We start from the raw sequence: 18,660 nt of genomic DNA, 5'->3' as shown, positions 1-18,660 counted from the left end.
GAAATAAAAATCGACATTTTTAAGGGGGCCAATTTTCGTGTGGTCGAAATTAGGCAGAGAAATTAGGCACCTGTACCACTTAGCAGACATGACTGAACTTCCGAATCATGTAATGAATTATTGCACTTCAAAACGACTCACGAGTATCACTAAATATGACATATCACTAGTAAATAACACTAAAATACCAAACTACTTACCATGCAGCTGTCATACCTACGTTGTGTCTACAAAATATGACTTCCAAATGCAAGATATTAAGAAAAAATCAAATGCGAGCACAGAATGGCACTCTTGGCGGTTAGTAGGACACTAAAATGGCGGAGGCACAAGGAGTTCAGCTACTTCCTGAATCAGCAGCAATGTACAGGGAGCAAATATCCATATATCAAAGATTAGAGCACCGTCTGAAAACAGAGAACCTTACCCTAATGGTACTAAAGTGAAAACCGATTCAAGACGTACTATTAAAATATTGTTACCAGACCAGAATAGACATGAAACAAGAGGACTATAAAATATTGTTGGCTATTTACTTATATAATAAAACTTCCTGGCAGATTAAAACTGTGTGCCGGACCGAGACTCGAACTCGGGACCTTTGCCTTTCGCGGGCAAGTGCTCTACCAACTGAGCTACCCCAGCACGACTCATGCCCCGCCTTCACAGCCTTAATTCCGCCAGTACCCCGTCTTCTGTGAAGGTGGGGCGTGAGTCGCGCTGGGATAGCTCAGTTGGTAGAGCACTTGCCCGCGAAAGGCAAAGGTCCCGAGTTCGAGTCTCGGTCCGGCACACAGTTTTAATCTGCCAGGAAGTTTCATGTCAGCGCACACTCCGCTATAGAGTGAAAATTTCATTCTACTTATATAATAACTGGATGCTCCAACTGTTCTCTACACGTATGATCTTCTGCCCAACAGCTCAGTTAGAAGGTCAGATAAAACAAAACAAAACTCTTAGAATACTTCCCACATTCATCTCATCACCACCAAAATTGAGTGGTCTGCCAGCTAAAACAGCTTCTACCATCTCGTCATTATATAAACGATGCTCAGTTGAAATATCGCGAAGTGTAATCAGCACGCCATATGATCCACAAACGGGCGGTTCTTCACATCTGAGAAAGAAGCTGCCATCAAAGGACTGTGTCTTATCCAAAGATGAATTACGCAGACTTCAGCACTCCTAACTGGTAGGAACCAGGTGAGCCACGGTGTTATAATCCCTTTTATTAACCTGTCGTCTATCAATATCCAACACTCTTCGTCCGAGAAACACGACAGACCTTTACAGCGATGACTTCACAGCATGCAGAGGGATAGGACATTGGTCTACTTTTGGAAGGGACCATGACTCCTTGGCAGCGGCAAACTCACTGCCACGTCAGTTTGTCTGGCAAAATCAAGTACAAGAAGACCGCGAACTCCACCAACAAAATTCCAGAGGTTGTTCACAAATATTTTCTGAGTGCTTTGATACAAGTGACCCGTCGTCTTAGTTAGCTCGTTACAGATTAATAGTGTAGTTATTATATATTCGCTATCTTAATGTGATTTACCTTTGTTTATGTGAGAATGCCTTCACAACAGCGAAAAGGGCTATAATATGCAATCATCAAAAAGTACAACCTAAAACAGAAAGTAATACAACAAACAACCTTGCCAGTGCTGTGAAAACATCTCAGCATAACGTCCTTGTTTCGATCTTCGACTGCTATCAGTGACCCACACACGAGGTATATATCGCCAGCATCCCATCAGTAAACATATCTATAGTACTTCTGTGTATCACAGTTAACCACAATCACTGTCGGAAATCAGACACAAGAGAGAAACGAGTAATACTGAATGCAAGTTGGAGTGCGAAGAGTAAAATCGGCATTACTGTGGTTAACAAGAAGTACCGTGATTGAATGGAACAAGTTTGTTTCTAAATGATACAGAAAGCGCACTTTTGCACTCTTGAGCAGGTATTTCCAATACAATACAGGACAAAGACAAATGGAGGTAAGAAATCAAACGAAATGTAATTACTCTGTAATGACCCGCCGTATACCATTGGTCTCTTTTACAAATGTAATCAGAAAATATCCATGAAAAGTTTCCGAAATTTTGTCTGTGGGGCTCGGATTCTTCTGCAGAGCAGTTACACATTTTGATATCCGCCTTACAGCTCAAAATGCTTACAATTTTTAATGACTGGCTATCGAACAGGTGGTAGACACAGTTAAATAAGTCACAGGCAAAGTTGTTACGTAACATAATCAACAATCATTTAACATTAGACTGCACCCCCCCCCCCCCAAAAAAAAAAATCAGTATCACAATACCAATGATAGCGCAGTTACAAATTCCATGAATAGCACATTTACTTAAATGTTAAAGCCGGTATAACCAAGCAACCCTGTCTAAATCATTTCGATTTGAGCACCAATTCAAGAAATGGCATTGACAAAGTTAATGAAACAACATTCGTTTGATAACAATTACCTGTAATTCTTAAAGACGTACAACAATCAAGATATATAATAATTTTATATAATCAGGCACTTAAGCAATAATGATTAGCAGCAGCAGTGCAACACCGCAGTTTCTTTCTTTCTTTTAAGATGTTGCCTATTGAAATGCGGCACGAAATGAATTTAGCAATTTTATGAATTTAGTCGTCTGCATTGGCCTGACACTCCTGTAATGTTTATACTGCTGCCTCGAGTTGGCGAACTTTTTTGAATGGGTGCGAGCAGTTTTGGAAGCCAGTATGCAGCGACCTTTGTTATCCTCAAAAAATCAACCAAAATGTTGAAAACTGATCCATGACTGATTTACACTTTTTTCACTATCGCCTATGCTGTAATACCCCTTCTTTCAGCATCAGGGCCTACCTTCCCTTTTGCGATTCCTAATTCCTAGCAATGACATGGTCTGCCAATTCGGTCTTTGTCATTCAGTCTTTGGGGCTTCCACTCCTCCGAGGTACTGTGTCATATGATGGTGCATTGTTGCTGTTTCTCTCTTCTTTTTAAGTCATCAGTCTTCTGACTGGTTTAATGCGGCTCGCCACGAATTCCTCTGGTGTGCCAGCCTCTTCTCAGAGTAGCACTTGCAACCTACGTCCTCAATTATTTGCTGGGTGTATTCCAATCTCTGTCTTTCTCTACAGTTTCTGCTCTCTACAGCTCCTTCTAGTACCATGCAAATCATTCCTTGATTTCTTAACAAATGTCCTATCACTCTGTCCTTTCCCCTTGTAAGTGTTTTCCACATATCCCTTTCCTCTCCGAATCTGTGCAAAACCACCTCATTCCTTACCTTATCAGTCAAACTAATTTTCAACATTCGTCTGTAGCACCACATCTCAAATTTTTCATCCCTTTTTAATCCGAGCACTTCGTTCTTGGTCGTCCACTTTTATTACTCCCTCTCGGCTCTTGTTCATATTATACATTACCCGTTTCTACCTATAGCTCACTCCTATTTTTCTCAAAATTTCGAACATCTTGCACAATTTTACATTGTCGAACGCTTGTTCCAGGTCGACAAATCCTATGAACATATCTTGATTTTTCTTCAGTCTTGCTTCCATTCTCTCTGATGCCTTTACCTTTCCTAAAGCCAAACTGATCGTCATCCAACACATCCTCAATTTTCTTTTCCATTCTTCCACATATTATCCTTCTCAGTAACTTGGATGCATGAGCTGTTAAGCTGACTTACTCAGCGCACTTGTCAGCTCTTGCAATCTTCGGAACTGTGTAGATGATATTTTTCCGAAAATCAGATGGTATGTCGCAAGGCTCATACAGTCCACACACGAACGTGAATAGTCGTTTTGTTGCCACTTCCCCCAATAATTTTAGAAATTATGATGGAATGTTATCCATTATTTCTGCCTTGTTCTATCTCAAATCTTCCAAAGGTCTCTTAAATTGTGTTTCTAATAGGGATCCCCTATCTCCTCTAAATCGACTCCTGTTTCTTCTTCTATCTCATCAGACAAACTGCATTCCATGAACAAAAATTAAATATGACTCTGAAAATTTTATTAAAAAGGATAAAGGAAAGGGTAAAATAATTATATTTTATTTGTTGTTCATTTTGTTCTTATGTATTTATTTGTGATTCTTTTTTGTTCTATTTTTCTTTTTTCTCAGGGAGCGTCCACAGCAGCCAGATGGCGGGATGTCCTGGTCGTCTTCAAGTTCAGTGAGGGTGAAACACTCTATAATTACCTATGATGTCTCTCATCAGTCCATCATGTGCAATCTCTCAGTCTCTTCTCACACCTGGTACACCTCAATGGTCTGGAGGGCGCGTAAACAACGACCTCAAGTAATTCGCAAAGAGCATACCATATGACGCACTGCACCATAAAATCTTGTAGTTACTCGTTAAAAAAAATGGTTCAAATGGCTCTGAGCACTATGGGACTCAACTGCTGTGGTCATCAGTCCCCTAGAACTTAGAACTACTTAAACCTAACTAACCTAAGGACATTACACACACCCATGCCCGAGGCAGGATTCGAACCTGCGACCGTAGCAGCAGCGCGGCTCCGGACTGGAGCGCCTAGAACCGCGCGGCCACCGCGGCCGGTAGTTACTCGTTAAATAATGCCAGAAATCTAACAACCCTGCAATGCTCTCATTAAAAAAGTATGAAAATGCCATACCCTTAACCCACACTGTGGCGTTATGGTGAGTAGCAGGGAAGTTATGGTGAGTAGCAGGGAAGTAAGTGACGTCGGGATGGATCAACTCAATGGGCTCTACGGACTGAGGCATCCGTCGCAGCAACAATGCCAACATGCATCGTGTGAGGAGCCAGCAGTCTGTAGGCGTACCACAAATGAAATGGTGCATGTCAGTGTCTGCAGCAGCGCATCTTGGAGAGAGGATCCTTGGCAAGATGGATCATGTGTAAACATTGTCAGGTGGAGAATTTTTCAGTCGTTATCACATACCACAGCGCCCTGACCGTGGTGGGAAGGAAAGGGGAGTGCATGTTACTCCACACCTGTCTCCAGCCAACTGCTGGATGTCAATGTTCAACCACATTAGCAGGCAGCATCCGTTGAAAGTAGCGGTAGACGTCCTTAGTGCTAGGATCCCACGTGGTCCGCAAGACATCCAACAGATAACTCATGTCGACCAGATAGGTGTGAATGTGACACAGTATTGGCGTGTATGTCCAATAGGAATCAGTGGACAGAGGGACTGAGGCACCGCGTCCTGAATCAGTGTACTAGGGAGGGCGGCCTTGTCCGAAGTACGTAGGCGATGCATCATCCGCATGAAGAGAGCGCGCACCCTGTTGTGCACGTTTATCATTCCAATGTTGCCTGCGTGTGTGGGCAACGTTAGCGTCTCGTATCGGTTCTTGACCACCCTACACTCACTGACGAAATGACTGAAGGCTGCGTGGAACTTGACAGCTAATGTAGCAGCCATCGGGAGAACGTGTGTGTAATGATTAAGTTTTGGAGCGAGGTAGACGTTGAGAAAATGTACCCATATGATCAAGTGTTCGAAAGTTATGGAGATGAACTTGCGTGCGGATCACATTAAGTTGTCTGTGATATTTGTATGCTGCTGTACGCTGCACATTCGCAAGGAAGGTCACTCCCAAACACTTCATCACTGGGACTTTGATAATGGGCACTGGTGTACTCATTTGCAATCCTCTGTCCACTTCCATGTAGTGCGACTTTTGCAGGTTGATAACAGCTCCCGACCACTTCTCTGTATTGCTGAAGCCATGCGATCGCCGTACATATATCTTCTGCTGACATCGCCAAAAATACTACATCGTCCGCATAGGCACAACATTTAAAATGCACATTGCGGAAGCGAATGCCCTCCAAACGCTGTCATAGACCATGAAGTGCAGGCTCGAGAGCGACGGTGAAGAGAAATATTAAAGGGGACATCTTTGTAGCACTGATCACTCAATAGTGAAACGGTGGCGAGCAGTAGCCATTGACCACAACTGTGGAAGGGGCTCTGTGGATGAGACGGAGATCCACACCTGCCGATATTGTGGACAGTCCCATCTTCTCTAAGACAGCCTGCAAGAAATAGTGTACAACTCGGTCAAATGCATGGTCTAGGTCAACCACCACGAGGGCGCCTTCTAAGCGGCATGCCGACATGAGCGCCACCACATCTCTATAAGAACTTAACGCTGCGTGTATATTACTGCCACCTCCCAGACATGTTTGGTGGGCATGAATGGCGTCTCTGACACTATCGAGGCGGCGAGCGCAAAGAATGCAGGCGAACAGCTTGTAATTCGAATTCAATAACGTCAACGGCCGGAAGTCTTGCGGCCTGCACCCAACGTTTGGTTTTGGCACAGGGATGATCATGCCCTCAAAAAATTCGTGGGGGGGGGGGGGACGCGGAAGTCCGGATCCAGGAATTCGCAGCGCATCTGCCACCAAACTTCCCCCATCAGGTCAGAAAAGATACTGTAAAATTCAAGTGGAAGACCATCAGGTCCAGGTGATTTGTTTCTCGCGCCCCACGAGGGGCGATGCGCATTTCTTCCCACGTGATGGCCTCCAAGAATGTGACGTTGCCTTGTGCCCTACCCGAAGGTGGCAGGTCATGCAGAACGTCTTCAATGTCATTGTTACACCATTGATCTGCTAGATATAGAGTGCAGTAATAATCTGTGAGGGCACGGGACATGGTGGTGCGTGTCTCTGCGCATTGTCCGTCCGCAGAAATAACTGCCGTGATAAGTCGTCTCTTGCGGTGTCTCCATTCTCTGATGATGTGGTAAAGATAGGCACGTTCCTCTGGGATGGAATCTTGCAGTCTCGATCGAACCCGCGTGCCGTCCAATCTGTCAGCCGTGATCTGCAGAAGCTGTGCCTGTGTCTGGTGGACGGCCATTTGGCGCTCTGGTGAAGGAGGTTGAGATGCTAGTTCCCTCAAGACCGTGGATCGGAGCCAAAGCGCCCTGTTTCCTCCATATGCCATGAACGTGCGGCGAAGAGCTGGTTTGGCACAGTATGTCCAAGATTGTGTCGTGGAATCATAGGTATGACGTCGTCACTCACATTTGTGCCAGATGTCAGTGACGGCTACATGGCAAGCCTCTTCCTGGTGAATGTTAATGTTAAGAGTCCAAGATCCTCTACTGCAGCTCGTCTGTTGTCCTGGCAGAGTCACAGCGCAAATGAAGGCCTGGTGGTCTTTGAATGCAGTGGGCCACAGCTCAGCACCGACAGCTTCTGCCCGAAGACCTCGGGAGACATAAATCCTGTCCAACATGCTGTCTGAGTGGCTGGTGAAGTGTGTATATCCGCATTGGTCACTGTGGATTAGCGTCCATGTATCATGCAAAGCGAGATCTCCGACCATAGCATGTAGAGCTGGACATGGGACATGGTGAGGGATCTGATCCTCAGGGCGTAAGACACTGTTGAAGTCCCTGTCCCTACCCGCCACCAGGTGCTTCTGTACCCCTTGAAACAATGAAGCTACCTCAGTGGAGCAGCAGAGTGTTTTCTATCCACGCTTCGCAGTAACAGACGGGGTATACAGATTCACAAGGCGGACTGTGCCGATGGTGAGTGCAATGCCTCTTGCTGATGAAAAAAAAACTTAATATCCACTGATTCAATGCCATAACGTAGTAGAATGGCCATACCACCACCACCATCGGAAGTTGGACTGACGTAAGACACGTATCCATAATCATCCAGGTGCAGATCAGGCCGTACCTCTTGAAGAAACACGATTTCAATGTACGCCGCTCGAATCATGTCCTTTAATGACTGAGTTTTGATCGTGGAGCTAATGCCGTTGACATTGACTGTACCAGTCCAATACACCTGGATAGTACGACGACCTATCCTGCAGTCGTTTAAGCCAGTATGCGCCACATTGTCCGTCTGACCTTCCCTGTCACCCACACCGTGTATATTATTGATCGGCTGAGACATGATGTCCGTCCAACGATCCGCTGGCCATGGGCATCTCGTTGTCACTCAAATCTGATATTTTTTCCATCTCCATCTCGGACGCCCAATCACAAAGCTGGAGATGTGGTACATTAGGCACGCATGACATTCTTCCGATGTCTTAGCTGCAAAATCGCCAGTGAGCTGAGCATCGTCAACTTGGCTTTGTCTTTGGGCGGACATTGCCAGCAGCAAACCAGGAATCGTTGGTGTGAGGTCCACAGCCCCGGCTGCAGATGGATTTTCCTCATCCTCCTGCAACCTGTCACCGTCTCAAGAACAATTTCCTGCAGACAGCCTCCTCTTCTTTCGTTCCTTGGGCGACTTCTGCTTGCGGGAATGCGTGTCCGCATCCTGTGGTTGATGGCAAACAGCAGACACCTCTCGCATCTCTGTGTCTGAGCTTGAAACGATTTGCTGATGCTCTCCTTCCTCACATGGCTGGAATGCAGACGTGGTCGCTGCTGCCGAGCACGGCGACGGTTCCGATGGAGGCTTCATCGTCGTGGGCGCGGAAACTGGATCTGCGGGGTCGGCAACTGGAATGAAACAACATCCATGTCCGAAATGTTCCTCACTGCATCAACGTACGTAATAGGCAGCGTTGTCGGTTGCGATGTAGGCGTCGTGTCTGTACGTGGTATCTGGACTAGGCATTGCTGCAGGCATTCAGATCGTACATGCCTTTCCTGCCCGCATCCTGAACAAGTCCGCGGTTGACCGTCATAAATGACGATCTCTCGACAGCCACCAACAGTCACGTATGATGGGATGTGTTTACGCAGTTTGATTCGCACCTGTTGCACTCTATTCAGTACAGGATACGTCTCAAAGGTATGCCAATTTTCTTCCATGTGACTTAGTACTTCCCTGTAAGGCCGCAGCGCCTTCACGACAAGCGTGGCCGGAACTTCAAATGTCAGTTCAATAATTCGTATGTTCCGTACGCCGAGTCCTGCACGGTCGACAGTCACTACACCCATGTTGCCGTCCGATTGGTGGAAACGATATCCATTGGTGGAACGTCGAAGAAGTCGTTCGCACGCTGCTACATCTACAAGTTTCAGGTAAACCGTATTGGAGATGATCTAAAGATGTATACAGTACCGATAAGTTCCTGTGGATCGACGTGCATTACTTCAAGCAGGAATCACTCTAAAATTGGTTCAAATGGCTCTGAGCACTATGGGACTCAACATCTTAGGTCATAAGTCCCCTAGAACTTAGAACTACTTAAACCTAACTAACCTAAGGGCATCACACACACCCATGCCCAAGGCAGGATTCGAACCTGCGACCGTAGCAGTCCCGCGGTTCCGGACTGCAGCGCCAGAACCACACGGCCACCGCGGCCGGCAAGGAATCGCTCTACTTCATATGCCTTAGGTCATGCGTGCTGCCCATCAAAAGTTACTTTAATCGTGATCTTTCTATAAGAAAGCACCACCGCCGTTCTAGGTGATCTGTTTACACTGCAACACCACTACCCGCGCGAGTAAACATGGCCCACTTGCAGAGCGCCGCACAGAGCCCCGTGCGTGTCCGCTTCACAACACGGCTGACAGTCCACTGGCGTCTTACTAGGCAGATATGCTGACCATTACACCACCACAGCATTATGGTCAACATCGCTGCACAAACTACCCAAGTCACATGTGGTACAGCACTTCCCCATTACGTCCAACGTTGGGGTACTATTCCAATGTCGGAGAGCCCTGGTAATAGTGGCAATATAAGGGGAGATGTGAAATGGAGTTTGTGTTGGGGAGGGTATTTGTTGGATAGTTCGTGCAGCTATGTTGACCATAATGCTGTGGTGGTGTAATTGTTAGCATATCTGCCTAGTAAGCAAGAAGACCCAAGTTCGAGACCTGGCTGCAGCACAAATTTTAATTCACTTCTTCAGCATCCGACGTATTCTGGAAGTATTTGTATGAGTGTAGCCATGTACGGAAGTGAAACATGGACGTTAATTAGTTTGGAGAAGTAGAGAGTAGAGGCTTTTGAAATGTGGTGCTACAGAAGAATGCTGGTTATTAGATGGATAGATCATGTAACTGATGAGGAGGTACTGAATAAAATTGGGGAGAAGGGGAATTTGTGGCACAACTTGATTAGAAGAAGGGGTCTGTTGGCAGGACATGTTCCAAGTCATCAAGAGATCATCAATTTAGTATCGGAGGGCAGCATCAAGCGTAAAAATTGTAGAGGGAGACCAAGAGAGGAATACACTAAGCAGATTCAGAAGGATGTAGGTTGCACTACGTACTTTGAGACGATAGGATAGCATGGAGAGCTTCATAAAACTAGTCTCTGGACTGAAGACCACAACAACAACAGCCTAAGCCATGTCCCCGCATATCCTTTCTTTCAGGAGTGCTAGTTCTGCAAGGTTCGCAGGAGAGCTTCTGTAAAGTTTGGAAGGTAGGAGACGAGGTACTGGCAGAAGTAAGGCTGTGAGGACGGGGTGAGAGTCATGCTTGGGTAGCTCAGTTAGGAGAGCACTTGCCCGCAAAAGGCATAGGTCCCGAGTTCTAGTATTGGTACAGCACACAGTTTTAAACTGCCAGGAAGTTTCATATAATATGTATGGTTCCTAGGTCTACCCTCATCCTGTGTTTGACCGGCACACTTTGATACTAGATCCCTTTCTGTTCTTTCTCAAGAAACTTAAAAAACCACACAGTCAATTCCACACAGCCCCCCTTATCTGTGAAGCAAGTTCTAGTGTATAATGGACCTCTGAACTATTAAGTGGAACTCAACACCCCGAACTCCCTAAGGCGCAAGTCAAAGAATCTGCAGCAGACAGTCACAAAACCATCTGAGCCTCTGTTTCAAAACCCAAACTTGGCTCTGTACGAAAGGACCACAATTAGTTCTATTAACAATGCTACTGATAATGAGTGAACTCTGCCTTCCTCTCACAAGCAAGAATGGCAGCAGTCTTTACCAACCTTGGATGACCAGCACAACCACCCTTCCCCTCATCTCCTCCCAGCTGTTATGACCATATATGCACGGATGCACACTGAACTTCTTCCCCTCCTTGGCAGCTATATCAACACTGGAGCTCCAGCTACCAGTAATCCCACCCTCTGTGAATACCCAGATATTGCAGGCTGAGAGGCTTCCTCTGAAATAGGACAATTGACAATGTCTGGCTGAGGATCTTTATTACCCACAGACAGCACCTGAAATATGTTTGTCAGGTGAACTGGAAATGCCTTTTAATTGGACCCACTGCCATATCTTGAAATGACTTCCCATCTGACCATGGGTGCAGAGCCAACCTCAGTGTGGGTAGCAACTGGGCAGCCACAGTGGTGGACGATTGGGAGGGTGGGGGGGGGGGGGTGTACTTGGCTAATGATGGATGTCCCTTGATTTCCCACATGTGGCTCCCTGTATTGATGTCTATTGGCAGTACCCTCAGACAGACCGACAGAAGACAGCAGCACCAGGAGCTGTGAGCGAGGAGACACCAACTCAACTGTTACCTGAACACAGCAATCACAGTTACTATTCATACTAAATATGGTGGAACTATACGCTACACTGTTATTAAAACCTGAGTCTGTGCCTAGTAAATACACAAATGTGCAAGAAATTCAAGAATTAAACATCGTTCTTGTGCAATGCAGCTAGCTCTTTATTCGCACGAAGTAATGGCCGCTATCGACAGGGGATCTCAAGTTGATTCCGTATTTCTAGATTTCCGGAAAGCTTTTGACACCATTCCTCACAAGCGACTTCTAATAAAGCTGCGGGCCTATGGGGTATCGTCTCAGTTGTGCGACTGGATTCGTGATTTCCTGTCAGGAAGGTCGCAGTTCGTAGTAATAGACGGCAAATCATCGAGTAAAACTGAAGTGATATCAGGTGTTCCCCAGGAAAGCGTCCTGGGACCTCTGCTGTTCCTGATCTATATAAATGACCTGGGTGACAATCTGAGCAGTTCTTTTAGGTTGTTCGCAGATGATGCTGTAATTTACCGTCTAGTAAGGTCAGCCGAAGACCAGTATCAGTTGCAAAGCGATTTAGAAAAGATTGCTGTATGGTGTGGCAGGTGGCAGTTGACGCTAAATAACGAAAAGTGTGAGGTGATCCACATGAGTTCCAAAAGAAATCCGTTGGAATTCGATTATCCGATAAATAGTACAATTCTCAAGGCTGTCAATTCAACTTAGTACCTGAGTGTTAAAATTACGAACAACTTCAGTTGGAAAGACCACATAGATAATATTGTGGGGAAGGCGAGCCAAAGGTTGCGTTTCATTGGCAGGACACTTAGAAGATGCAACAAGTCCACTAAAGAGACAGCTTACACTACACTCGTTCGTCCTCTGTTAGAATATTGCTGCGCGGTGTGGGATCCTCACCAGGTGGGATTGACGGAGGACATAGAAAGGGTGCAAAGAAAGGGCAGCTCATTTTGTATTATCACGTAATAGGGGAGAGAGTGTGGCAGATATGATACGCGAGTTGGGATGGAAGTCATTAAAGCAAAGACGTTTTTCGTTGCGGCGAGATCTATTTATGAAATTTCAGTCACCAACTTTCTCTTCCGAATGCAAGAATATTTTGTTAAGCCCAACCTACATAGGTAGGAATTATCATCAAAATAAAATAAGAAAAATCAAAGCTCGAACAGAAAGGCTTAGGTGTTAGTTTTTCCCGCGCGCTGTTCGGGAGTGGAATGGTAGGGAGATAGTATGATTGTGGTTCGATGAACCCTCTGCCAAGCACTTAAATGTGAATTGCAGAGTAATCGTGTAGATGTAGATGTAGGTGTAGAAACTACTAAGCACACAGGTAAATGAAAGTAAGCTGCTGTCAGCTTATCTCCATCCCACAGTACAGGTGTCAAGGAGCTGTTCCCCTGGAAGACAATGGATTTGCAACCTCCCATTGGCATGATGAAGAAGGTGTCAGGATACACCAAACCATGGAGCAGTCTGCCACTATCCAGTGCCAATGGTCATGTGACCATTTCAGCCATTGTTGCTGATGCTGTGGTGCTAACTTTGGCACATGCATGTGTCATTGGCTGTGGAGGCCCATAATTAGGAGTGTTTGGTGCACTGTTTGTTCAGACACGTTTGTACTCTGCCCAGCATTGAAGTCTGTGTTAGTTCTTCCACAGTTCACTGCCTGTCCTGTTTTACCAGTCTGCTCAACCTGTGACATCTGTTATAAGGAAGGCGCCCAACCCCACGACATCTGGATGTGGTTTCAACCTGTGCTGAAGACACTCACCACAGCATTCCTTGAACGTTCAACAAGTCACAAGGTTTCTAAAATGCTCATGCCAAGCCTCTAGGCCATGAAAATCTGACCTTGGTCGAACTCAGATAGATTGCACACCTTCCCCATTCTACACATTGACAGTACAACACAGATACTGCATGCACCGTGCATGTGTCTGACTAGCAGTCATTCTTCGCCAAGTAATGCTGCTATCACTGGGACAGGTTTATATCAATGGTAGGTCAATGCTGATAATGTTCTGTTGATCAGTGTATGACGATTTTAATGAGAGGGCTGAAACTGTGGGAATTTAATTTATGCACTAGTATGTTGTACAAATGTGAAATTATTGTTTAAATTGAATGGTGGTCATTTTGTAAATATTTGTATTGAGTACAGCAGTAATCACATTATTATGAGCTTAAAGTACTACACAGAGCAGTACATGCTGCCTTTTGTTAGTGAGTTTTCAATGGAGGAGGTTGACGAGTGGCTTTGGGTGGACAGAACACCACACTGCCGAAGACAGTGTTTGTAAATATCTGATGTCTCTTAGCTGAACAATTAGAAATCTTTCAGGAATTAGAATAGTTTTGTGGGAGAGAGTTCTGAGCTTTAAATTCTGTTGGGCCTTAAAGATGTTCATGTGGCTTTCTTGTTCTTCTGTGATCACACACACTTCATTATTGTTCAGACAGTTTAAGGCTGCTGTGAACTATAATATTTCAGTGCATTTATTGTTTATAATGGTGTGATGAATTTGGTAATGATGAGTAATAAACTGTAGTTTTCAATGTTACTGAGGTTTCATGCTAATGAATTTTAAGATTTTGCTACATGTTTTGGAGAGTTAAAGTGTATCTGTATGAATATTAAACCACACATTCTACTGCACTAAATAGCCTGCATGTGTAAACATGACATTTTGCACCACTGGTTAGAGTGTTGTTCAACTGAATTATCATTTGTCCTTGTAAAGCCCTCATTTGCACATTTGAGTACATATGTTTTTAATAATAATTTGTCTTGGATTTTAAACAGTTTGATGTAGCCCACATTAGTATCCTACAGGATTTAATTAAACTCTATGTTTACATTTCAGCTATGTGTTTAATATTTTATGTTTCATTTTTGCTAACTTTTTGTTCAATAATTAAAATATTTGGAGAATATCATTACTGAGTTAATATTAGGCTTAAAATAACAGTGCACAATTGCACCTGTAGACTTCAAATGAGCCATACAAAATTTTAGATTGCATATTGCACACACCAGTTTGCCAGACTGAAACATTGTTGGGATTGTTGGTAGTGTTTCTTCTGGTTAGATGGTAGCACTGCAATTGAATTCACTCATCCAGATTTAGGTAGTACTGTTGTAATTGGATTGACTCATCCTGACATCAGAGTGTTACATTCGACAAGATTTTGTACAGGACAGTGGAATATGTACATTCCACTATTGAATGATAGCAAACAGTTGAAAATAAAAAGTCCAAAAATGCACAAGGAACATGACTACTAAAATATGCTTTCTTTTTTAGAATACGTTTAATTGGTATTTTGTCAGCCTCCTGGCCAGTCTGGGGAGTAGCACAACTTTTTATTGTTAATTCTTAATCTTTTCAATGGAATGAACACCCTTAGCTGCTTACAGGCGTTGAAATACGTCAACGGGGACAGATGAAAATGTGTGACCCGACCAGGACTCGAACCCAGGATCTCCTGCTTACATGGCAGACGCTCTGTCCGTCTGAGCCGCCGAGGACACAGAGGACGCGCGACTGCAGGGATTTATCTCTGGCATGCCTACGGTGAAACCCACATTCTCAACGTATTGTCCCGCACTACATTCATAGTGCCCCCGCCCATTATACTCATTACTCGTGGCGCGTTGCCGATTCCCGTAAGAGTTCGGGCACTGTTTGTGCTTTCGCACAGAAAAAGAAGAAGATGGTCAAGTGGCCGGTGAGCCTTATCTATATATTTACTAAGATGTCCAAAAGAACAGATACTATCTCAGTAAATATATAGGGGGCACTACGAATGTAGCGCGGGACAATACACTGAGAATGTGGGTTTCGCGGGAGGCATGCCAGAGAGAAATCCCTGCGGTCGCCCTATCCTCTGTGTCCTCAGTGGCTCAGATGAATAGAGCGTCTGCCATGTAAGCAGGAGATCCCGGGTTCGAGTCCTGGTCGGGGCACACATTTTCATCGGTCCCCGTTGACATATGTCAACGCCTGTAAGCAGCTAAGGGTGTTCATTTCATTGTAATTTCATTCTAACGAGCTGCTTGGTCACCGATGGTATCTGTTCTTTCGGACATGTCCGAAAGAACAAATACCATCTTAGCAAATACTTAATTTTTTCTACTTAAATTTACATCTTTAGTATTGAAGTAATATTTATTGTGGTCTACATGCTAAACAGAATCATCACTTCAGCAGATGATGTTTGTTTCTCTAAAATATGCTGTCCAGCAATTCCCTATGCACCATTTTTTGAACAGCCAGTAAGGAGTGTGGTGCAAGAAATTAAACCAAGAAAATTATATCTTCACAAAGCTGTGCAACACTGTTTTATTGTATGAAAGAAAGGCTGGATGTCTCAATTATAATTTTTGGTATCTTCTAAAACATTTTTGTTAAATTATTTCTCGACTATTCCGCTGCAGTGCTATACTTTAACAATATAATCCATTCTTTTTTGCAAAGAACTTATTGACCATGTGAAAAGTCTTGATGCTACACATCCTACGACAATTGCTATCACTTCTCAGACAACACTTTCTGTTACTATGGAGCAATGGAGCACAGAGTATTATGCGTTTGCTGTCAAGCAGTTTTTTTTTTTTTTTTTTTTTTTTTTTTAGAAACAATGATTCTGTGGCCATGATTCAACTTCAGTTCAACAGAAATTTTAATACTGAACATGAAGAGGGTGCACCTCAGATCGAAACAGCCTACACTGTTCAGTTGACCCATTTAGAACTACTGGCTCTGTGAAGAAGAAGAAATGGCTCTGAGCACTATGGGACTTAACATCTATGGTCATCAGTCCCCTAGAACTTAGAACTACTTAAACCTAACTAAGCTAAGGACAGCACACAACACCCAGTCATCACAAGGCAGAGAAAATCCCTGACCCCGCCGGGAATCGAACCCAGGAACCTGGGCGCGGGAAGCGAGAACGCTACCGCACGACCACGAGCTGCGGACTGTGATGAAGAAAAATCACCATGTCTTCCCCATTTAGTAAAAAGTCTGGAAAATGTAGACAGAGTGGAGCACTTCTTGCTAGTCTGAAAGGATCCACTAGGCAACAGGGTATAGAACTGGGTACATCACATTTTTGATTCATCACATCTCCATGACAATCACGAATTTCAGCCTATAAAACAATGATCATGCAGTAGCTAAGTGTTAGTTTTTTTTAGAACACTAAGAATTTTATGGCAAAACAGATGCCTTTCTTATGGAAGATGTAGACATACTAACAGCGATGAGTGATTAAGTCCATTTCCATCTGGATGGCTATGTTAATGTACAGAACTGTCTGTACTAGGTGCTGGAGAACCCATGTGAACTACACCAGAGATAAGCAGTGTGTCTTTACTTTTTTGAAGGGGGGGAGGGAGAGGAGAAGAAACCACAGTTACTGTTATATCAGTACACTACATTGAAATGCTAAACAACTTCCTGTATCTGGAACCGGAAAGGTGAAAGAGAGAAAAATATGGTTCCAACAAGATGGTCAGACAGCTGAAATGGCAAGAGCATCTGTGGAAGTGGTTCAGCAAATGTTTAACTGCATGCATAATTTCATGATTCAGCAGTGTATCTTGGCCTGTGCACTCTCCCAGTCTGTCAATTTGTGACTTCTTTTCGTGGGGTTCCCTCAAATCAGGTGTGTATGTGAACAAGCCTTGCTCAGACATTGACCTGAAAATTTCTATTAATCAAGAAATTGCAGCTGTGTCAAATGAAATGCTGGAGGAAGTCATGCAGAATTTCAAGGAGGGACTCTAAAGTTGCATCTAACAAGGAGGCTGTCATCTTAATGACATTATTTAATGAACCTAGTTAATGAACATATGTTTCAAAAAAGCAATAAAAATACTGTTAGATTGGGTAAAAGTCTTTTCTGTATGTAAAACGGTGGAAGTTATTCAGTACTGGCAACCATTCATTGTCTGTGCTTCACCCTTTTTATATCCTTCACTGATGCCACTATTCAATCTTATTACACCAATTTTGTTTCACACATTAGATTACTGATTGTAATTAATTTATATATTTTAGAAAGAGTTAATTACATACTCACTGAACTACCAAATTTAAGTGTAACAAATCAAAGATGTAGTTAGTTGTAACACAAGAATCAGTACTACTCTGGTCTTACCACACAAAAGACTAGTAAAAACAAACAATAGCCATAGCTACATGGCAGTCAAAATTTATAGCAGACTGTGTAAACATATGACAAGTATACCAATCAAATCATTTATGGGAATGGTAGCTAACCCATTTTATTCCTTAGAAGATTTTTACAAATGCCAAATACAATAACATAAATGACGTAAGTATGTATTTTGTAATATTAGTAAGTAAGTGTACAAACGAAGTGTGTTGCATGTACGAATGATGGCTGACTAGTAAATAATCTGAATCATGTCATAGATCTGATTCATCTGTCATATATTTGTAGAATGATGGCCTTTTAATGTGATTAGTTGGATATTTTGGAAAAGTAATAAATACCAGTTACAAATTTTATAATATTATTCACGCAAGATACAGAAATGAAGTGCTGTTTTTCTTACGGGGCCAGTTTTTGGATATCATTGGTGTGAATCGCTAAAATGCATTGTACTTTGACAGTCGGCTTACAGGAATCATAGTTCCCGAGCTGCTTGAAGAAATGGAAAACTGGAGGGAAAAATATAATAAATCAATAATCATGACTGAATATGGAGCTGACAGTATGGTGGGGCTTCACATGGTAAGACAAAGCATAGCAACATGAAAGTTTTCTGCTGAGAATATGAAAGTAATAATAAAACTACGAGTTTCCTCTTCTGGGCCTGTTGGCAGTATAGATATTTAATTTGTTTTCCCAGGTTTTGTGAAAAATAAGCTGTTGATATCATTCTTGTTGAGGGACAGGTCATTCTGTGGCTCTTGAAGTAGTGTAAAATCACCTTTACTGCTGTGTAGAACCAGTGTTAAAAGTGCAAAACTTATTGAATATACTCGTGTTGAGACATGAGAAGGAACAATGTGTTTTACTTGGTAAGAGAACTTTCTATATCCAAGATCATATAAATATTTCTTTATTTTCAACAAACGGTTTCAACAAACTTTGCTATTATCTTTAGGTCTGTAACATAATGCACTTAGATGGAATGTATTTCGTATTATGAATTATGACATGGTATTTG

General features: G+C 43.4%; 1 protein-coding gene and 1 non-coding gene across 2 annotated transcripts in view; one reads left to right on the top strand and one right to left on the bottom strand.

The window, feature by feature from the left end:
• Positions 1–719: 719 nt before the first annotated feature.
• Trnas-cga (transfer RNA serine (anticodon CGA)) lies at positions 720–792 on the top strand. The gene has a single exon. It is a non-coding gene; the product is annotated as a tRNA-Ser (tRNA).
• A 7,449-nt stretch (positions 793–8,241) lies between these two features.
• The window catches only part of LOC126108501 (piggyBac transposable element-derived protein 4-like), a 124,417-nt gene continuing 113,998 nt past the window's right edge, over positions 8,242–18,660 (bottom strand). Inside the window, exon 2 of the mRNA XM_049913799.1 lies at positions 8,242–8,507. Coding sequence (XP_049769756.1) covers positions 8,242–8,507 — 266 coding nt within the window. The remainder of the gene's footprint in view (positions 8,508–18,660) is intronic.

The sequence above is a fragment of the Schistocerca cancellata genome, chromosome 1 (genome assembly GCF_023864275.1).
Source record: "Schistocerca cancellata isolate TAMUIC-IGC-003103 chromosome 1, iqSchCanc2.1, whole genome shotgun sequence".
In the NCBI taxonomy this organism is placed as follows: Eukaryota; Metazoa; Arthropoda; class Insecta; order Orthoptera; family Acrididae; genus Schistocerca; species Schistocerca cancellata.
Note: the sequence above shows the minus strand (reverse complement) of the source record. Positions and strands in the feature narration are given on the sequence as shown.